Source organism: Corylus avellana, chromosome 7, assembly GCF_965113065.1.
Source record: "Corylus avellana chromosome 7, dhCorAvel1.hap1.2, whole genome shotgun sequence".
NCBI lineage: Eukaryota > Viridiplantae > Streptophyta > Magnoliopsida > Fagales > Betulaceae > Corylus > Corylus avellana.
Window position 1 is genome coordinate 18596533 of NC_142496.1, and position 20060 is coordinate 18616592.

Genomic DNA, 20060 nt, shown 5'->3' on the forward strand with positions numbered 1-20060 from the left:
GACTTGAAAGAAAAAAGTTATTGAGAAAAATGGAAAGCTATAGAGAGTAAATGATAGTGGAATACGATGCGAAAAGAAAAAAAATTGGCCGACACAGTTGGAGTTTTATGTATGTTGAAAACTTTCCATATTCTTCTAATTCAAATGAACATTGGAGAAAATTGGACTTTCATGAATGTAAAAATTGAACTTTCAAGAAAAGAACACATAATGGACTTTCTAAAAATTTATTATTTATGGATGTTGAGACTTCCATAAATGTGGATAATAACTTTCAATCAGTAATTACTATTACCATAATTAGGGGCCTTAATTAAATACTATTTATTAATGCTTTACCACATTATAACCTTAAAAAAAAAAAAATTAGATAGAATCTCTATTGTATAATTATTGACAGGAGCCTTAACTAGATACTATTTATTAACTTTTTACCATATTAGAGCCTTAATATATATATATATATATATATATATATATTAAGGCTCTAATATGGTAAAAAGTTATATATATATATTGTAAAGTTATTAGTTGAAGACTTTATTAATTTATTTATTTGAATGGAAATCTGAGAATTTCATTGATTAAAGATTACAAGCATAAAGCTCGTACATAGCAAAGCAAAAAGCTCTTACAGCACAAAGTATAAAGCTCTGCAAAAATCATAGGCACATGTTATGAGGTTACAAAATCATAGATAAAAACAAAAATTCTTATAATCAGGTGCTATTTATGACTTCAATATTCTATATTCTATTAATCCATGTACAAATACAGTTAAAGAGCAGATCTGCTTCAAACAGACTAAATCTAAGACATGAGTAGCCAAATTTTCTAACAAAATTTATTTAAATCGGTCATAAGAGATAACTTATCACACCTAATTATCAAGGCTGTAAGAAATAATTTATCACACCTAATTATTCACCCTCTCTCATGAGGGCAGATGTAGAGAGAAGAAACATCTTATTCAAAACAAAAAACACAAACAAACAACTAGCAAGTAGCAGCAGCGGTCGGGAGGAAATGAACGGCACAACACGGTGAAAGGTGGACAGATGTATAGCGAAGAAGTTGAAGTTGCTGATCAGGTCAGAGAACACCTACAAACACATAAAAATAAAAATAAAATAAAATGGAGGGTGAAGGTAGGAGCAGGGAGTAGAAGGGGAAGGAGAGAGGAGGAGGGAGCAGATCTGCTCCCTCCTCCTCTCAAAACTATTTTCCTAAGGAGAAGAACCGAGAGACGGCCCCGTTGAGTAAACAATCTCTCATACAAGACCAGGTCAAGAGATTTTAGAATTAATTTAAACTAGAACAAATTTATATTATGGGTCTGTTTAAATCTATGATTTTAAAATGTGTATTTTTTTAAAAAAAAAAAAAAATTCCTCTTATATGTAATTTAAAAAATAATTTTTTTTAAAGAACTCAATTAGAAAAAAAAAAAAAAACATTTTTTGTAATTTTGTTTAAAATTACACTTCTTAATAAGAGCATTCTTATTAAGCTCTTTATATTTAATTTTTCTTTAAAATTTTGAAAAAATTCACAATAAGAGTCATTGAATGATTTAAAACAAGTTTTTTAGTTTCTACTCTATTTCAAATTTAATTTTAATCAACAAAGCTCTCTAAATACCAAGTGCCAAAAAGTGAAAGTTATTTAAGTTTTTAATCTTATATATTCATTTTTCTTCTCTTTCTTGTCTACCAAGAACAATACAAGAATTAAAAAATAAGAAAATAATAATATTTAATTAAATTTAAAAAAAAAAAGATATAATGTGTTTTATACTTGATTCATTACTTTTTAAATTTACAAAAAAAAAATTTTTGCTCTTCAAATTTAAATTTTATTTGAAGAGTGCATATGCTCTTGGGCCGTTAAGTGCAGACGAAGACAGCAAGGAGCTACTCAGGAAAGATATAACATTCAACAGAGGAGGTAGCTTGGGACGATCTTGGGAGTTTTGAACTCAGAATTGTCAGGTTTTGTATCCATCCTACCAGCAAAGTAGCCAACCGATTGGTCTGTCATCGACATACATGAACTAATAATAAATCCCCATTTTTTTTTTTCTTAATAACAACTTTTCTATAAAAAAGAAAAAAAACCAACAACGTAAAGCTGAGGGCGAACTTGGGAGCTCGTGTCTCTTCTTCTCTGAAGAGCTTGTCTTTCTTCTTCCTATTGTAGGCTTCGATTGAGTTGAAGTGACCTGAGGTGGATGGCGGCGAAGATTTTAGGAATGTCCCCTTTTTTGTTGGGGATTACTACGGTTTTGATGGCCGTCATCGCTGTTCTTCTCTTCAGATTTTCACCTAAACCCAATTCTCACTCCCCCCAGGTCAGCACCTCCAAATTTTTGATTTTCTCGTGGAAATTTCAATCAAATTGAACGCTAAGGTCTTCTTGTTCTTGTTTGGTCGGAGTTTTTGATTTTCCGGCAAATTAAATTCGGACAGAAGACATTATTATTGTTATATTTACTAGTAGTAGCTGATGTTGCTTGCTTTTTTCAGAGACTGTTTACTGTTGAAGAATTGGCCTTGTACAATGGGAGTGATGGAGGGTTACCCATCCTTTTAGGAATTCTTGGGTACTCTCTCTTTCTCTTTCTCCATGTATGAATTTACTTTCAGGATTCTTATGTACATTCTATATTTTCATTCAGGTCTGTGTTTGATGTAACAAAAGGAAAATCTCACTACGGCCCGGGAGGGGGTTACAATCATTTTGCTGGAAGGTATTTGACATCCTCGTTTGTTTTCCCAAACAGGCTTGGTTTTTTATGTTTTATTTATGTCAATGAGTTTACCTACATGTCTTAGCATAATGCCTTTGTAATATTTTCTTTCTTGTAGATATTTAATTGAGAAATGCTAGAAGCTACATTTCTATCCCCCAATTAGCAATCCCAGCCTAACCCTTGAGTCTAAGTCCCCCGCAATGAATGATCCAAAGGTTGGTTGGGATTGTCAAATCAACATTGTGGGATGATTGTGAGATAAAAAATATAGTTTCTAGCATTACTTTATTTAATTTGTTGCCATGTCGGTGTTAAATCCCTTTTGTTGGCTTTGTAGACTGTATACCCTGTCTGCATGGTGAGCTCATATCCTCTTTTTGCATTATATTCCTTCACAAATTGTTATCTAAACAAAAAGTAAGAAGGAAAAATAAAGTTTCAGCTAGTCTCCTTGGCCAAGAGACCTGCATGGATTTCTGTATATGATTCTCATGGTGTTCTCTTTCAGTGAATGGCTTTAAAAGGAAGGATCAAAAAACCTTTGTTTTATGCTGTAAATTCTACATGTGGTAGGTCTTTTTAGGAAGTATGACTTCAACCTTGTTGGTGTGTTGCCAAATAGAAGACGTATGTGGGCTAGAATTTGGATTTAACTTGTTGGCAATTAAGCTTTATGATGTTTCTTCGACATTAGTGGCACTCAGCATTGTTAAAACATTCTGGTTTTATCTCTCCAAGTTGCTTACTTTGATTTTTCTTGCTTTGAAAAGTGTAGGAAGTTTCTCTTGCATAAGCTTATATTTTTTTGTCACCCTTTGTGAATCTATCTCAAAATCCTCATATTGTCACACCGTAGTGCCTAAAACGTCAAATTGCCAAATTTAAATACCATCATTGACATATCTCCCACTGACTTATATTCACTTATTCATATCATTTCTCTCGTTTTAATGTTTTAGAATTGTATTCTGACAGCCTTTTGCTTTCTTATTCTCCTTGAATCAGAGACGCTTCTCGAGCATTTGTTTCAGGAAACTTTACAGGTAGCAACTGTCATTATTATTTTTTCGTCAAGCCTATTGACTATCTTATGCAAGTTTCGATGTTTGACAACCTGTGAGAATATGTTGAAGATCTACTTTTCTTTTTTTAATTCATGGTGATCCTCCATTTTTTGACTAAGAAACCATCTTCTTCGTTTTCAAATTCGAGATAATAGTGGTAATTTGATACTAGAAGAAAATGGATAGTTGAAAATCATCATCGTATTATCACTTACCCAAAAAATTAATCATTCTGCTCCCTAATCTTGCCATGATAATCTGTGGGTGGGGGGAAGAATTTGGCATGGGAGCCTCACCATGCTGGGGCTTGACTTGATCAAGAAGAGATCAGGAAAAGCTTTTTATTACTAATTCTCATGTTCTTTTTCCTGTTTTGATTGGACACTACCAGAAACTTTCTCGGTGTCCAATCAAAAGTGGAAAAAGCAAAGAGAAAAGGAGAGAGGGGAGAAGGGAGAAGGTGATTCTATGTTGTCATTGTGGGGGACTTTATGTGCTGCCATTACTGAAGGATTCAAAGGCTTTTGACAATGTGTTGAAGTGAGATGTATGGATACACAAAGCAGATATTGTGATGAATGGGTTGGAGTGACATTTAAGGATACACAAAGTAGATATTGTATTCAAAAAAAAAAAAAAAAGGTAGATATTGTGATTCTATGTTGTCATTGCGAGGGACTTTATGTGCCGCCATTACTGAAGGATTCAAAGGCTTTTGACAATGTGTTGAAGTGAGATGTATGGATACACAAAGTAGATATTGTATTCATAAAAAAAAAAATGTAGATATTGTGATGAATGGATTGAAGACCTCTAATCTGAGGCCAAGGTGAAAACCCTGCAGATCTTTGCTTCATGGCACACTTAAAAGAGAGTGGAAAAAAAACCCTCAATGCCTGAATTTGAGTACTCTAGCTGAAACACAAAAACACAAAAATGATATTGTGAAGGCATCAAAATAATATCAGAGAAAGAATTGGGTGGAGATGGTGTAGAGTTTGCAGTGCTGTTGCTGTCATCAACGAGGGGAGAGGTTCTTCAAATTGTCAAGACTCTGCTCTTCTTCTTTATCTTACTTGATTCTTTCTCCTCTTGCTGGGGCTTAGATCAACAAGAGTTTTATACTTTTATTTTTCATTTTGTATTGTAGAAAAATATATATTTTTTTTAGTTGTCATGTGCTCATAACATGGGCCAGTTTCAATTATTATTTTGAATGGAAGGTTAACAGAAGGGGTTATTTGCAAATTTCTAATAGTTTGTAGGTACAACTGGTTACAAATTCATTTCAAGGGTGGTCGTGCAGCTAGATGAAAGTTTAGAAGGCATTTGTGCGTTTTAGCCTTTTTTTTTCTTTCTAAAGTAATGGCGTATTATAGCGGCAAATAATTAAACGATAACTTTTGCAGCTTCAAACTTATTGCATTGTGCAGAATTAACTTTTTTCACTTTGTTTCTTAATACAGGAGATGGACTTACAGACTCATTGCTTGGGTTATCCAGCACTGAGGTAAACCAACTTTATTTGGTTGTATTTTTTCAGTGGTGGAATTACATAGCATTCTGGGGTATTGGCATCCAAAGATCTGAAAAATCATTATTTTGGCCTTTGCAAATGAGGCTAGAAATAATTCCCCCGCCCCTTTTGCCTCTTCTTAGTTAAGTAGCCTATATTTGATGATTGCTTGATGCTAAATCCTGGCTCAATCTATTTGTCATAGTCCTTATGCATCTTTCTGATTTTGTTAAATAGACATACTCCAATTCCTACTTGAGGCAAGTGTACAGTTATCATAAATCACTTCTATCGTAGTAGACCACAATCTAGGATTTTTTTTTATCAACTTTGTTATATACTGTTAGAAGAATATATTAGGGTTTGAGGGCAATTTGGTCATTTTATATATTCTCTAAGCTTATATATAATATGTTTGAGGTAGGCTACGTATCTTTGAACAGCCTCCTCTTTTCTCTATACTTTCTTCATGCAAACCTCTCAACATGGTATCAGAGCCTAGGGTTTATACCTTTTCCTGATATCTTGTTCTTCTCTCCCAAATCTTTTTCTTTCTTTTATTTTAATCGTTTTTTTTTTTTTCCCCCGGTTCTATTCTTTTCTCCTCTCCCATTTATATTGCTACTGATCGAAGGCAGTTGAAGTGCTGGGCTTCAAGCCCGTGGTGGAAGATGGCGCCAGGTTCCCCATCGCCGCTGGTATGAACCGCCGTCATCTCCATGGGTCTTAAGTCATCGTCGATGATTGGTTGGAGTCGTCGGTCGGTGCTGTCTGTGGTGATTACCACTCTCTGCGGTGGCCGGAGATTGTAGTTGGTTGTTTTTCCGGCACGATCTGGGCAAGGGTTGGTTGTTGCCGGCGTCTGGCAGTCTCCGGAGGTTTGTTTGTCGTCGTTGGTTGTTTTCCGGCACGGGTTGGTTGTCGTCGGCGAGGTCTGGCTGTCTCCGGCGCGGTTCCGGCGACGTCTGGCAGTCTCCGGCGTGGTTCCAGCGGTTTTGACAAATGAAGATTGGGTGTTTGGCTCCGGGTGCTTGCTGTCGCGTATTCAGGATAAGGATATCCCAACCTTAAACCGGGACAAGGCTATCCGGTTTCTGGTTTTCCCCTGTCCAGACCGGTCCAGCCCATTTTCCGGCTGGTTCAGTCCATTTTCCGGCCGGTTTAGTCCGGTTCAGGCCAGGTTCAAGCCGGTTCAGGTCAGTTTTTTGCTAATTTCTCTCGGTTTCTTCCGGTTCACTATGGTTTAGACCTGTTTTTGCTCAACTTCAGTCCGGTTCAGGTCAGTTTTGACGTATTTTATCGATTCTACCATGGTTTGAGTTGTTTTTGGTTGGCATTCATCATTGTCAGCAAGCTTTGCTTCGAGTTGGGGCTGTTTTGTGTGAGTTTTTTTTTTATTATTCTCCTTGGTAGTTCGTTGGTTGGTGGACTTGTGTAGTTGTTTGCATCTGGTTAGTGCATTATAATGGCTCCTCCTTCCGATTTAATTAATTCTGCCTCTATGGGTCCGGCTACTATGACACTTGTGAAACTTAATGGCAAAAATTATGGTTATTGGTCACGATCTGTGGAAGTATACTTGAGAGGGAAAGGTCTGTATTCTCACTTGGAATTTGAGCAATCTCCGGAAGATGACTCCAAAAGCCTTTGGGACTAGGCCGACAATCAGATTATATCTCTTATGTTGAATAGTATTGAACCTCACATTGGATCCTCATGTCTCTATCTTCCTACTGCTAAAGCAATTTGGGATCATCTTCGGCATATGTACTCTGGCACTGGGAATATCACTCGAGTTTATGAGGTGTGTCAACGATATTTTGGACTTGAGCAGGGTACTCAATCTTTAGATGAGTACTACAATCAGGTTGTGACCGTCTGTCGGGAAAGAGACATGTATCAGCCGCTCTCCACTGACTTGAAGAAAATGGAGAAGCAACGTCAAGATGTGGATGTGGTTCGATTTCTTCTCGGCTTGAAACCTGAGTATGAGTCTGTTTGTGCGCAGATTTTGGGTGGTTCTGATCTCCCATTGCTTTCTGAGGTTTTTTCTCGGGTTCAGCGTGCTACTATTTCTGATCATGGTTCTTTGTTGAGCATGGAACGTACTGGTGATCGTGCTGCATTTATTGCTGCCCGTGGTAGTTATGGTGGTTCCCGTGGGGGGCGTGGCAGTCGAGGTGGTCGTGGTTTTCGTGGTGGACGTGATTTTCGGGGAGGTGGTCGCATTGGAGGTCGTGGGCCTCGCAAATGCACTCATTGTGGCCGTACCAATCATTCTATGGAGTTTTGTTGGGACTTACATGGCACACCATCTGGTTTTGCCAATTAGGTTACTTCTGATGAGGGTTCTCTAGCCCCGGCTGGACCACTTGGTACTTCAAGCTCACCTCTTGAGAATGATCTCATCTCCATCCCGAAAGATGAGTATGCTCAGTTCTTAGCCCATAAGCAGGCTTCTTCCTCTTCCACTGCTACTCTTGCTCAGTCAGGTACTGCATCTCATTGTCTTTTATCCTCCACTAGCAACCCGTGGGTTATCGATTCTGGCGCCAATGAACATATGACTGGTTCGTCTACTTTCCTCTCTAATTATCATCCTGTCGCATCACCTAGAAGTGTCACCCTAGCTAATGGTTCCCTATCCAAAGTGGTCGGCTCAGGCACTACCCATCTGAGTCTTGACATTGAGTTGTTATCTGTTTTACATGTTCCTGGCTTTCCTTTTAATTTGTTATCTATTAGTCAAATCACAAAATCCCTTAACTGTTCAGTTAGTTTTTATCCTTCTTTATGCATTTTTCAGGATCTCAAGACGAAGAGGATGATTGGTATGGGGCATGAAGTTGATGGCCTCTATTATCTCGATCTAGCACCTACAATTTCCTCTCATGCGTTGCAGTCGTCGGCCTCCCCTCTTCAGTGGCATTGTCGTCTTGGTCATCCTTCCCTTTCTACATTGAAGCATCAAGTCCCCAGTCTTCGTCATGAGGCGTCTGTGCCTTGCGAAGCTTGTCAGCTTAGTAAGCATCATCGTGTCTCGTTTCTGTCCCGTGTTGTTAGTAGGGTTTCTAGTGCTTTTGAGTTAGTTCATTCTGATGTATGGGGTCCAATTAATATCGCAGCCAATAAATTCCACTATTTTGTGACCTTTGTGGATGATTTTTCCCGAATGACATGGTTATTTTTAATGAAAAATCGTTCAGAGTTATTTTCTATTTTCCAACTTTTTCACAATATGATTAAGACTCAATTTGCTCCGAAAATCCGTATTTTGCGTTCGGATAATGCTAAAGAATATACATCTCATTCGTTTGCCTCTTATTTGTCTGATAAAGGCATTATCCATCAAACATCCTGTGCTCACACTCCACAACAAAATGGTGTGGCTGAATGCAAAAATCATCATTTATTAGAAATCGCACGTTGTCTCTTAATTCATATGCATGTTCCCAAACAATTTTGGAGTGATGCTGTCCTCACTGCTTGTTATTTAATTAATAGGATGTCCTCCTCGGTCTTAGATGGTACCTCTCCTCATTCTCTTTTATATCCTTCTTCATCCCCGTTCTCCTTGCCATTGAAGGTTTTCGGGTGTGTTTGCTATGTTCATAATTTGGGTCCCGGATTTGATAAGCTTGACCCTCGTGCTAAATGTGTCTTCCTTGGGTATTCCACAACCCAAAAGGGATACCGTTGCTATAGTCCGGTTCTTCGACGCTACTTCACTAGTGCCGATGTCACATTTGTTGAGTCTCTCCCCTATTTTCTTGCTACTACCTCTTTGGGTGACTCTTCCCTTGAGCCTGATGTCGAGTCTCTTCCGCTGCCTATTCCTCTTCTCTCTGTGCCGGTCTCTCCTTCTCCTCCGGTCTTGCTACCTCACCGCCAACCTGCTCCACTCCAAGTTTATCAACGTAGACTTCGACCATCAGCTCCTGCACCGCCATCATCATCCTTATCGTCTCCAAATCCGCTGCCTCCACATCCATCCGACCACTTGCCTATTGCCCTACGGAAAGGTACACGTTCTTGCACTACCCAACATCCTATTAGTCAGTTTGTCTCCACTCGTTCTTTATCTCCTACACTTTCTTGCTTTATTTCCCATCTCTCTAGTGTTTCTATTCCTAAGACAGTGCAGGCTGCAATATCTGACTCTGGTTGGAGGCAAGCTATGGAATTGGAAATGAAGGCTTTGCATCACAATGGGACATGGGAGCTTGTTCCCTTACCACCTAATAAGAAAACTGTGGGTTGCAAATGGGTCTACACAGTTAAGTTTCATCCTGATGGTTCGGTTGAAAGATTGAAAGCTCGGTTGGTTGCTAAGGGCTATACGCAAACGTATGGTATTGATTATGATGACACTTTTTCTCCTGTAGCCAAAATTTCATCTATTCGTGTTCTTATTTCCATGGCTACTAATCTTGATTGGCCCTTGTTCCAATTGGATGTCAAAAATGCCTTTCTACATGGGGATTTGAGTGAGGAAGTTTATATGGAGCAACCACCTGGGTTTGTCGCTCAGGGGGAGTCTCAGGGCTATGTCTGTAAATTAAGAAAGGCATTGTATGGTCTCAAGCAGTCACCGCGGGCATGGTTTGGAAAGTTCTCTGAAGCGGTACTAAAGTTTGGGCTGCAGAGATGTCAGACAGATCATTCAGTATTCCACTTACATACTAGTGCTGGCTATATTCTCCTTGTGGTATATGTAGATGACATTGTCATTACTGGAGATGATTCAGGAGGCATTGCCCGATTAAAACAATTCCTACAGGATCAATTTCATACAAAGGATTTGGGCAAACTTCGATATTTTCTAGGCATTGAAGTTGCTAGATCTCGAACAGGTATCAACTTGTCCCAGAGAAAGTATGCACTTGACTTATTAGAAGAGACAGGTCTTTTGGGTTCTCGACCAGTTGATGTTCCAATGGATCCAAATAAGAAATTACTAAAGGATGAAGGTGAATTATTTGAAGATCCCGGCAGATACCGTCGTCTAGTTGGGAAGTTGAACTATCTTACTATCACCAGGCCAGATATTTCATATGCCGTTAGTGTTCTCAGTCAGTTCTTGGAGGCTCCTCGGGTTTCACATTGGGAAGCTGTTACTCGGATTATTCGTTATGTAAAGAGACAACCTGGTCTAGGAATATTGTATAGACCAAATGGACATCTTAGGGTAGAAGGTTTTACTGATGCAGATTGGGCAGGTTCTCCTTTAGATAGACGGTCTACTATAGGGTATTGCACATTCTTTGGTGGTAATCTTGTAACTTGGAAGAGTAAGAAACAGACAGTGGTGGCACGATCTAGTGCTGAAGCAGAGCACAAGGCAATGGCTCATACGACTACTGAGTTGACATGGTTACAACATTTCCTTCAGGAGATTGGCTTCTCGACTACTACTCCTATCCCATTATCTTGTGATAACCAGGTTGCCATACATATTGCATCTAACCCGGTTTTTCATGAAAGGACTAAACACATTGAGGTTGATTGTCATTTCATCCGAGACAAGATACTCAATGGAGACATATCTACAGTATTTGTGAAGTCTGGAGACCAATTAGCTGATATGTTTACAAAGTCTTTATGTCGTAACCGGTTAGAGTTTATTTGTTCCAAGCTGGGCTTATATGATATATATGCTCCAGCTTGAGAGGGAGTGTTAGAAGAATGTATTAGGGTTTGAGGGCAATTTGGTCATTTTATGTATTCTCTAAGCTTATATATAATATGTTTGAGGTAGGCTACGTATCTTTGAACAGCCTCCTCTTTTCTCTATACTTTCTTATTAATAAACTAATTTTGGCTTCTGAAAATTTATTTTTTTCTTTTTCCCCTTCTTCCCTATAGACACACCCTTTGATAGGATATTTAACTCTTCTCTGCCTAATGGCATTTTAACTTCTATAAAACAATGTGCTCCTAAATCATATATATGCTCGACCATATGGAAAATTATCCTACTTTACCAATGTGGAGCACTGGGAGAGAAAGAAATCAGCACATTTTTTGAGGATCACGAGTCTAATGTGCTACAATTAAAATCCGCCTTGAAATCTCTTTTATTTTGGGCTGTAACGTTTGTTCTTAATTTTCGTCCTGTAATCTTGTAGATCTTCTTAACTTTTTAAATTTTCAATCCTATTAGGGTGGTGGCTTCTCTTGTATACTTTTCTTGTACATGACCTTTGCTTCTCCTCTGAATAAAAATTATTACTCATCAAGAAATCATATATAAGCCTAATCCCATTGTTCCAAATTTTCATTCTTCTTCTGTGTATTTCAATTATGTGTGTTCTAGGTAACCTAGGCTTTGGTGTCCTCCACCTTCAGCTATTCAATATTTTGTGTATCTTTTGATGATTTTTCACACTTTCAATGAAGATTACCAGAATATATGATGAGAATTAGAGCAGGAGCAATATAAAGAGCATGAAGCATCATTTTGAATTTTATACTAGTCTATGTGAACATATTAGGGCATGCCTCGAAGCTCCTCTTTAATTGGAGCAAACAAATTGGCCTTGGTGGTAGGTGTTGCTTGTTACATTGTTCTAGTCTTTTCACAATCCATCAAAAATGACATTCTCTGAGCCTTGTTCATACGAAATGGCCTTGAGTTACCAACAAGAGCTTCTGTCTGCCATATATTAACCAGCTGATTTATGAAGAATGTGCCCCCCAATGGTCATTGGGCCAAATGGCATCTCATCCCCTCTTAGGTAAGAGGTGGAAGGTGAGCTTACAGTTCAATATTGTGTCAGTGCAGCCTGTAAAATGGAGAAAGTATCAATTTATACTTAGCGAGGTCTTTAGAATGGTTGTGTATCCTTTATTTCAAAACATATTTTCTCAAGAGTGTTCAGAAAAAGGAGGGGGAAAAAACTTTTTTCTCTACTCTATGAGATCTGTTGTGATTAATCTTGCTCCATGAACCATAACCAATGTCATTACAACTTTAACAAGTTCCACATGTGATTGAATTATACTTGTGTTTATAGGTGAAGAGTGTTGTTGGATGGCGGGATTTCTACTTTAGAAGCTACACGTGAGTTACATTGATCAGTTATCTTTTTCCATTCTAGTAAGTTGATATTTGAAAATTCTCAATCATGTTATAATGCTTCCAATATAGTTACTAAAAGCATTCCCCCTGGTGAATCTTTGCTTTTGTTAGTGGCCTGCTTCTGAAACTTAACAAAACCTCTCTAGGATTATATATATATATATATATATATATATATATATATATATATAATGTTTCTTTAAAAGTTGTTCCAATCAAATGAGTAAAGATTATTCATACACCTCCAAAACATTTTCTTTATTTTTTTATTGGTGGATGTGATAATATATCTACATCTTCATATGCTGCATTTAAGATTTATTTGACACTAATTTTTTAATTCAAACATTGTCTAGCAGTTTGGATATGATATTCATTACGTAACTAGCAGTAAATGCTTGCTGTGCATGACATGATAGTATTGTACAAAAGCTAAGAATTATTTAAGAAAGTAATCGGTTGTATAATTTTGTTAAATTTTTTATATAATGTATTATTTAAAATCAAATTTTATTTAATGTATTATTTAAAATCAAATTTTATTTAGCAAAATTAAAATAAGAAATGCTATGGGGCCATCTTTGAATAGTCACTTACACCTTTTTTTCAAAGTGTCAAGCCCATGTTAAGCTCCTTTGCTGCCTTGGTTGTGGGACTGTAAAATATTGAGTAATGGCTTTCTTAGATAACATCCCAGAAGCGTTGCAACTATCTTCTCTTTGCTTGTTCCTCACTTTCCGAAGTTACTTTTTACGATTTTTACAAAATCAAAGCATGTTTCTCACGCTCAAACCTGTTGTCTATTTTGTCCCAAAGTCCAATATTGTTTCCATAAACATAGAAAAGTCATTTGCAACACGAGTGAAATTATTTTAGTTCAAAGTAAATTTTAATGAAATAAAAAGAAGGGATTAATAGAGAGAATTATATATGAAGTTGTTCACCTTGGGTTACACTTGTGGTTTTAAAATCCGAAGATTAAAAGAGTGTGGAGTACTTCATTGTTGATGGTTTCCCATCAACAGAAGTCTCATGCATGGACACTTCATATTACCAATCCTATGATACCCGATGTACATATCTCGGCCACTCCATCTCTATAGTACTTTGGATTCTTTTCATTGACTGACTCCATCCAATTCGTAACACAACTCATTCTTCACATCCATGGCAATCAACATTTCTCGTTATATTTATGGGGTGAAAGTAATTGCAATGAGTTGGTAACAATTTTATCAAGAATGTGAATGACAACCCTATCAATACTGATTTGTGTTTGGCAATATGAGATTAAATAGACAAGGTGAGTTGGATGTAAATGAATGAGGTGATAATATGTGGCTCGACCACTCTTTTTTTTTTTTTTTAATTATTATTATTCTTATTATTATTATTATTATATATTTTAAATTTTTTTATTGTAAGTTACACAGGTTAGAATATGATTGGTGTCGATGTGCCACATTAATGGATTCTGTCAACTCATCTAACGATAGACCTTTTTTTTTTCTTTTTTTTTTTTCTTCTGCCTACCCCAGGGAGTGTTTAATCAATTTTAAACCTCGAAGAGCTATTTGTTAAAACTCCAATTTACAGCAACCAATTAGCATGTTTCCAAATTTGTTTAATACTATTTCTTTATTTAGATAAGGGTTATTTTATTGCTTTTTCAATTAATAGATTACTGGTGCCAACTGTTTCAAAAGTTTAAAGCCATTTGCAAGTGAACAATGTATATCAAAGCCCACAGTTAACACACTAATATGCCCCTCTATGCAGTGTCCCAAAACTTCATGTGATTCCCGAAATAGAAATAGAAGTAGAAACAAGGTTCTAGTATTATGTAGGTCCATTAGTTATCTTGAAGATCAAGTAATCTGGAATAAAGCCAACAATGCATATCAAGCACTTGGTAGCATGGGCGAAAACTATTATTTGTAGACAAAGTTTCTAATGGCACACTACTTATGGCTAATTCGTCCTCTTGTAGATAATTTTTGCTTATTCAGCTAGATGCCTATTTTGCTTATATCGATGTGAAGCTGATGTTATATTTTGTACTAAAAGTGCCTGAAACAAAACTTAATATGGTTCTGTGTGTGTTAGTGAACTAAAACGTTTTCACTTTTCAGTTTTGAATTTGACATGCTTCTGCTTTTCATTTAAGGTGTCTTAAGAATGGAGGAAAGAATTATGTTACCATAGAAACTCAAAAATTTCAAATGAAAATATTGCTTTGTATCAAGTTTTAGCATAATATTTTGTATTGATTCAGTGTGAACTCGTGTTGTTAGATTTATTGGCAAGCTAGTAGGACGTTATTATGATAGCCAAGGAAATGCCACAAAATATTTGAAAGGAGTTGAAGCAAAGGCTGCAAGAGGTGCACAGCTTTTGGAGAAGCAGAAGATTGAAGAAGCTAAACAACCTAGTTGCAATTCAAGGTGGAGCCAAGATGATGGTGGAGAGGTATATATTTTGTCTCTGAGCCTGATTGGAATTGTATTGAGAAATAGAACTTTTGTCTATAAAAAGAAAAGCCTGAAAGAGATTTTTAGAAAAAAAACCTCACTTTCAAGCTTCCAAAAACCCAGTTTTCGGCTTTGTTAGAGCAAAAAAGTCAAAAATATGTTTTTAAGTTTTTTTACCAAACAGACCTATTTTTGTTTGGCATAGTTTTTTATATACTAAAAGCACTTTTTAAGCTCTTTGACACACAATTTCAAACATGCTCTTAGTGTTATTCCAGTTGTATGGCTTCCCCATCTCAACTTTTTGATTTTGTATAGGCTTCTTAAAAGAAGTCTGCTGGCACATGGCAGCTAGTGGAGTTAGCCCCCATCTTGTCACACACAAATCTGTAGTCATGAAAATTCTGGCGTGTAACATGAGAAGCGACCCAAACATTTCATAATGATTAAGCAGGCATTTTAATGTTCATTGAGCTATATTTCAGATCTTGATTGTTGTTATCAGGTTTGGTGTGATGTTGGTGTCCCAAGGTTAGTTCAGAGGCCTCTGGAAATTGCTTTGACTGGAAAGATGAGCAAGCGCTGTGCTTGCTTTAAAGAAGATCAACTTGACCAGCCAGGTTTGGAAGTTTATGATGGATGTGGCCTCCTTGCCAAGACTTGCCGTGTTTAAGTTAGATTGTATTAGTCCTGCTGGTAGAACTAATTAAGTTAAATCATCCCAAATGTGTTGAAAACTAGTTTTTCATATGTAATTTTCAACTCATAAAGAAGGTGAAGAAATATCAAAGATCTAAAAGCTAGGGGGTGGGATTGTATATGATTCTTAAACCACATTGGACGCTTTGCAACTATACATGTCTACCTTTTATTTTTCTCTGAAGCAGTATATACCTCTTTTGCATAATATAGATATTCACTCTTTGATAGATTTATTATGCTTAGTTAAAATGGTTAATGGCATAACCTTACGTGAAAATACAATAACAGACCCCAAACACACCGAGAGGGTGGGTGAATAGGTGTTTAACAAAATAAATACGGAATTAAAATTATAAAGCAATAAATAATTAATCACCAAAATATGTAAAGCGGTAAAGTAAATGAACATAGATATTTTGGTGACGAAGAGAAAATTTTTTAGAAACTGTTCTAAAAATAAAACCTCTCTGGGGCAGCTAAACCTAGGATTATCACCTATCAAACAGATCATCAAGAGATTAAAGACACATGGACACTTATAACCCTTTGCAAGTCTTTGGCTCTATAAGAGACAACAAGCCTTCAACTTGTTTTCCTAGCTCACAATCTTCTTAAAGTGATACTCTTTTATCGGACCCTTCCGATAGGCTTCTTCTCCAAAGTAGATTACACAAGTATAGCTTCTAAACAAAACAAACACTCTAAGAGAGTATGGCTTCATAGCACATAAACATCAAATCTCTCTTAGCACATAAAGAAACAAACACTCAAGCACTAAGGCTATTCTCTCACAATAGAGCTTCATCTCTGGTTGTTTGCTTGATAAAAACAAATGGCCCAAGTCCCATATTTATAGGCTCATGAGAACAGGGCTGGTCAGTAGTATTTTAATGATTTGGTTGACTAGCGTTCGAACGGGTGAACAATACTATTTGAAGTGTGCGCGACAGGGGGACAGCTTTTCTGAGATTCCTGCAAGAATATAAGGACCTTTTTGACCGTTGTTCAACCGACCATTCGACCACAGACCCTGACTTTATAGAGACATTTTCCCCATGTTTTCTAGAGCGTTTTAAGCTTGTTAGGCATGACAAAATGTCTTTTTACTAACCACCGTTCGAACGGTGAACAATGGCGATCGAACAGGCACAGTGATGTAACAGTACCATGAACAGTGCCGTGAACAGAGCAACAATACCGGTCGAACGGGAATAGAACAGCAGTCGAATGGACAACACTGAGTGAACAGTAACTCTAGTGTTAGAAGAGCAACGTTTGAACGGCAGTTGAACGGACATCACTGACTTTCATTTTGGAACCGAATTAAGCCAACCAAAATACTAACATTATGGAATCGAGTTAGGGCTCCAGCAGGTCGTCCTAATGTTATCTTTTTAAAGAAGCGGAAGCCACCGAAAACTTCGTCAACAAAACATTATGACGAGAGCTATTTTAGCGAGAGCATATTTTTTATACTTTGTTGCAGTAAACTGCCAATTTTAAACATTGAATGCTAAATTGAAAATGGAGTGAAACTTTGGGAGGTAAAATGTATTTTTTCCTTCTTTATATATAGATGTACATTAGTAACTTTATTTGTAAAAAACTTTCAGAAAATATATTTTTCTTTCATGAAAAAATAACCTTCATTAATATACTATGCTAAGTTAATAAACTTTACTTTAAAACTAAGCTTCACTCTATTTCTTAAAATAGTAATGCTAGAAATCACATTTTTATCTCACTGCTTATGTAACAACTCTAACTAACAATTTATTTTATTTTATTTTTAACAATGATTGATTCAATAGTTGGTTATATCTATCACGTTAGAATTGTGAGATAAAAATGTGATTTTAAACATTCATCTTCATAAAAATATAAGGCTCGCCCCAAATATTAAAAATTAATATTTTTATTTAAGAAAACATATTTACACTATAATTTTTAGAATATATATATATATAAAGAGTTCTTTTTTCCTTTTAACTTTAACGTTTTTTGATTCCCTAAATTTGACGTTTCATGCTTTTGTGTCCGAGAGGCGAGAACCCATGTTTGAAACATAAAATCCTACAATAAAATTTGAGAAATTCTGGAGTATCAAAATGTACATAAAATTCATCTATGCATCAACCTCAACCATTGAAAATTTATCTCTCTTTTCATTCCTTTTTTTTTTCCTACCAATGCAAAAGAACGGAAAGGAGAGAAAGAGGGGACCTTTCTCTATGAAAGTAGCCTCCTTTTATTTTGTATTTTCTTTTTTAATATTCTTTTATTCTTTCCATATTTCTCTCTCCATCACATGTCAGTTCCTACTTCTTACCGAACCACACATACTTTTTCAGCTATCAACTCATGTCTCATTTCCTTCGCAACCTTCTTCTTCTATTCACCATTTTGTTTTTTCCTTCTCAACTATTTTTTCTCAATTTAAGGAATAAAATTACTTTTAATTTCCTATAAAAAAAATACATCACAATAAATTCTCATACTTTTTTTTATATGAATTAAATACTATTTCTTTTTATCATTGCAACCAATAAGAGAAGAGAGAGAATTGTTGAGACATGTGAATGAGAGAGGAGAGAGAATGAGATGTTTTATAATTTAATAATGCATAGGGAGTTTACGGTGTTTTCCAATGCATTGGGAAACATTGTAGATGCCCTTTGATGTTGGTTAAATTTTGAGCTTTTGATATGGATGCTTTTTTGAGATTTTTTTTAAACATAAGAAAAAGAATGGGCTATAGAGAGCCTGCTGCTAGTGCTCTAACAAGGCCACCATCCCTTATTCCCCCTGCTGCTAGTGCTCTAACAAAGCCACCATCCCTTATTCCCTCCCCCCCCTTTTTTTTATCAACCCAAGGCAACTTTTATGACAACCTCTCGCACACTGCAAAAAAAATATAGTTTTAGTGACATGTCTACAGTAACCCTTTTTTTGAAATGTCACTAAATTTTTTAGTGATGTACTAAAGTTCACACGCCACTAATTTGTGACGTGTGAACTTTAACGCGTCACTATTCAGTGATGTGTGACAATTCAGCACGTCACCAAATTTAAAATCTATTAAATTAAACAAAAAATATTTAAATTTAAAAAAAAATTATGACGTGTGGAATTATGGCACGTCACCAATTTAGTGACGTGTCACTAATTGGTGATGTGTCACTATGACACATTACCAATTGGTACATTCCATAATGGCACGTAGTGACGTGTCACATTGACCCGTCACCAAAGTGGTGACGCTCCGATATGGCATGTCACCCCCATAATGATGTGCCACTTAGTGACGTGTCACTGTGACACGTCGCTATCTATGATTATAATTTATAAGTATCCATATAATATATAATTGAATGATAAAAGTTAATCATATGGTTAATTATAACTTAAATAATCTAACCATTCAATATCTTAAATGACCTAACAAGTACGGATAGTTAAAACTTGAATAGACAATTTGAATTATTAATCGTATGATTTTATGATACTTAATCATATTATTAATATAATCATATCGATCCCAACTTCTGCTATAATTGTGGTCGGTTGGTACATGAGGAGAAGGGTTGTCCAGTGATAAAAACAACCAAACAGAGCTCTAATGACGGCATCAAACAATGGCGTTCGTGGCTACGTGCTGAGGAACCAAAATGCAAGACATCTGGAGGGTGGACTCATCGGCCATGGGAAAAAGACGGATTCCAACGGGAGGAGAATCACGGGCAAGATGAAGGCGGCTGGCGAAACGTCTCCTCTCCCTGGAAGGAAAGTACCAGAAAAAAACGGAAACCCTAGCTCAGAGCACGCACGGGGATCTGCGTCTTTCTCGGAAGGAGTGAACAATTTCCAAAATCGGTGCAGGATAGTTGGCTCTCAAAAAGGAAGAAAGTTCAAATGGGTTCAGAGGGAGACTCTATTAAATCAAAAGGTGCAGGAAATAGGGAGATTTGGGCGGAAAATTCGGAGACAGAATCTGGAGATGATTGGTCCACATCTTTTAAGGGAAGTATGAGTATAAATGAAAAGCACGCAGCAGGGGAAGAAGAAGAAGGGGACAGCGCTGACCCACAAAATGGGCCCAAAAGTTCTGGGCCTAATATATAGAAGGTGACGGGCATCAGGAAAAAATGGGCCAGACAGAATTAAGTGGGCTACCCAAACCCATGGAATTAATTCCAAATGTAGAGAACGTGAACATGGAGAGTGATAGCCCAAATCACACATTATTAAAGGTGGACCACCAACCTTCTACCGAACCCAAAACTGATGCGAGGAAAACAAACTGGGGGAGGACTGGAACCAACTTGCGTGCATGGAAAAGAATGGCCAACGTGGACGTAGAAGGGACTAGGGCGGTAGCGGATGCGCAGGAGAGAACCCTTAAGCGAAAGCTTCCCACTTCTGGTGACGAGGGGAAGGAACCAAAGAAAGAGAAGAAGTCCCGGATGATGGAGAG

The 20060-nt window shown here is 36.8% G+C and overlaps 1 protein-coding gene and 1 pseudogene across 3 annotated transcripts; both read left to right on the plus strand.

Moving 5' to 3' along the window:
- The first annotated feature begins 1901 nt into the window (after positions 1-1901).
- Positions 1902-15811, plus strand: MAPR4 (membrane-associated progesterone binding protein 4). Of its 2 annotated transcripts, none has more exons than XM_059597530.2 (9): positions 1902-1991; positions 2200-2350; positions 2526-2602; positions 2678-2749; positions 3758-3795; positions 5283-5326; positions 12349-12395; positions 14708-14882; positions 15390-15811. In XM_059597530.2, the coding sequence occupies exons 2-9, from the start codon at positions 2231-2233 to the stop codon at positions 15555-15557; spliced, it is 741 nt and encodes a 246-aa protein (XP_059453513.2). In that variant the 5' UTR covers positions 1902-1991; positions 2200-2230; the 3' UTR covers positions 15558-15811. The 2 variants fall into 2 exon arrangements, with proteins under 2 accessions (XP_059453513.2, XP_059453514.2); XM_059597531.2 differs by having other exon boundaries at positions 1946-2031.
- On the plus strand, positions 6551-8214 carry LOC148584612 (uncharacterized; annotated as a pseudogene). Its single transcript, XR_015912881.1, has 2 exons — positions 6551-7902; positions 8139-8214. The product of XR_015912881.1 is annotated as an uncharacterized LOC148584612 (transcript).
- Positions 15812-20060: the final 4249 nt, after the last annotated feature.

Bases quoted from the DNA above. Each gene is read 5' to 3' on its own strand.
- MAPR4 (XM_059597530.2), top strand. From the start codon at position 2,231: ATGGCGGCGAAGATTTTAGGAATGTCCCCTTTTTTGTTGGGGATTACT. The intron at 2,351-2,525 runs GTCAGCACCTCC...TGCTTTTTTCAG, and splicing joins CCAATTCTCACTCCCCCCAG to AGACTGTTTACTGTTGAAGA. The intron at 5,327-12,348 runs GTAAACCAACTT...TTGTGTTTATAG, and splicing joins TTGGGTTATCCAGCACTGAG to GTGAAGAGTGTTGTTGGATG.